The 1,207-nt window shown below is 57.4% G+C and overlaps 1 protein-coding gene across 1 annotated transcript in view; it reads left to right on the top strand.

Annotated features, from left to right (window-relative positions):
* RAB42 (RAB42, member RAS oncogene family) overlaps nt 1-1,207 on the top strand; it is a 7,814-nt gene extending 6,607 nt beyond the window's left edge. Inside the window, exon 2 of the mRNA XM_012722038.1 lies at nt 737-1,207. Coding sequence (XP_012577492.1) covers nt 843-1,151 — 309 coding nt within the window. The 5' untranslated portion in view covers nt 737-842 and the 3' untranslated portion in view covers nt 1,152-1,207. The remainder of the gene's footprint in view (nt 1-736) is intronic.

Genomic DNA, 1,207 nt, shown 5'->3' on the forward strand with positions numbered 1-1,207 from the left:
AGCCAGTAAATTCCCCAATATTGCGACGGTCATTTGAATCTGGTGGAAGGGGACATGCTCATAAGTCACAATTAAAACTTATTTAAAGGCAGCTAATGTGCAGGGGGCCCCTGGCGCTGGTGACAGGATTGCGGACGAGACCTGTCTGCTCCTCCACTCACAGGGGTCTTCCCTACCGGTCAGTACATGTGACCATTCTTGTGTAAGGCCAGTGACACCTGGTGTCAGGGGACATGTCACTTGCATCTTTGCTCTACTAAGATTAGTAGAGTGGCCTCGGGGTCAGGAGTGCTGGTTAATATGGCTGCAAGAAACAACAGGGGAACTGGTTGTCTCCCCAGCGTGGGTGTGACTGGTCACGGGCCTCACATCATGTCCACACAAGGTGGAATCACTTTGGTTTTCCCACTGACTCCAGCAGTGAAAGCTGGGGGAGGAGTGACCCGGATGCTGAGAGTCCTCAGGAACACAGAGAGGGGTGTCAAGGAAGAGAGATTTGGTGTAGGCCTTGAGGGATGTGCAGCAGACCCCCAGAGAATGGGGAAACAAGGACCTGGAATCAGGGAACTCACAGGGTCCCTCTAGGAGCCATGGAAAGGGCAGGACAGGAGAACGAAGTCGCCCCCAACTGGGGAGCACGCGCTCTCTCATGGGGGAAAAAGCAGCCCAGGGTGCAATGAAGCCATGATGGGGGTGGGACGCAGTAACCTCTCCCAACTTTCTTCCCACCCCACAGGTGCATTACCAGGTCCTTCTACCGGAACGTGGTGGGTGTCCTGCTGGTCTTCGATGTGACCAACAGGAAGTCCTTTGAACACATCCGAGACTGGCACCAGGAGGTGATGGCCACGCAGGGCCCTGACAAAGCCATCTTCCTGCTGGTTGGCCACAAGAGTGACCTGCAGAGCACCCGCTGTGTCTCGGTCCAGGAGGCAGAGGAGCTGGCTGCTTCCCTGGGCATGGCCTTTATGGAGACCTCAGCCCAAAACAAGCACAACGTGGACCTGGCCTTCCACACGCTCGCAGAAGCCATCCAGCAAGCCCTGCAGCGAGGCGACATCAGGCTGGAGGAGCACTGCGGGGGTGTCCGCCTCATCCAAATCCCGAGGTCACCCCCCAGGAAGCAGCAGCCAGGCCCCTGCCAGTGTTGACTCTGGGAGGGGAAGAGTAAAGCAGGGGCAACCCCGAAGAGCGGCGGGACGGGAGG

This window comes from Condylura cristata, unplaced genomic scaffold, assembly GCF_000260355.1.
Source record: "Condylura cristata isolate star-nosed mole 26May11 unplaced genomic scaffold, ConCri1.0 scaffold00008, whole genome shotgun sequence".
In the NCBI taxonomy this organism is placed as follows: domain Eukaryota; kingdom Metazoa; phylum Chordata; class Mammalia; order Eulipotyphla; family Talpidae; genus Condylura; species Condylura cristata.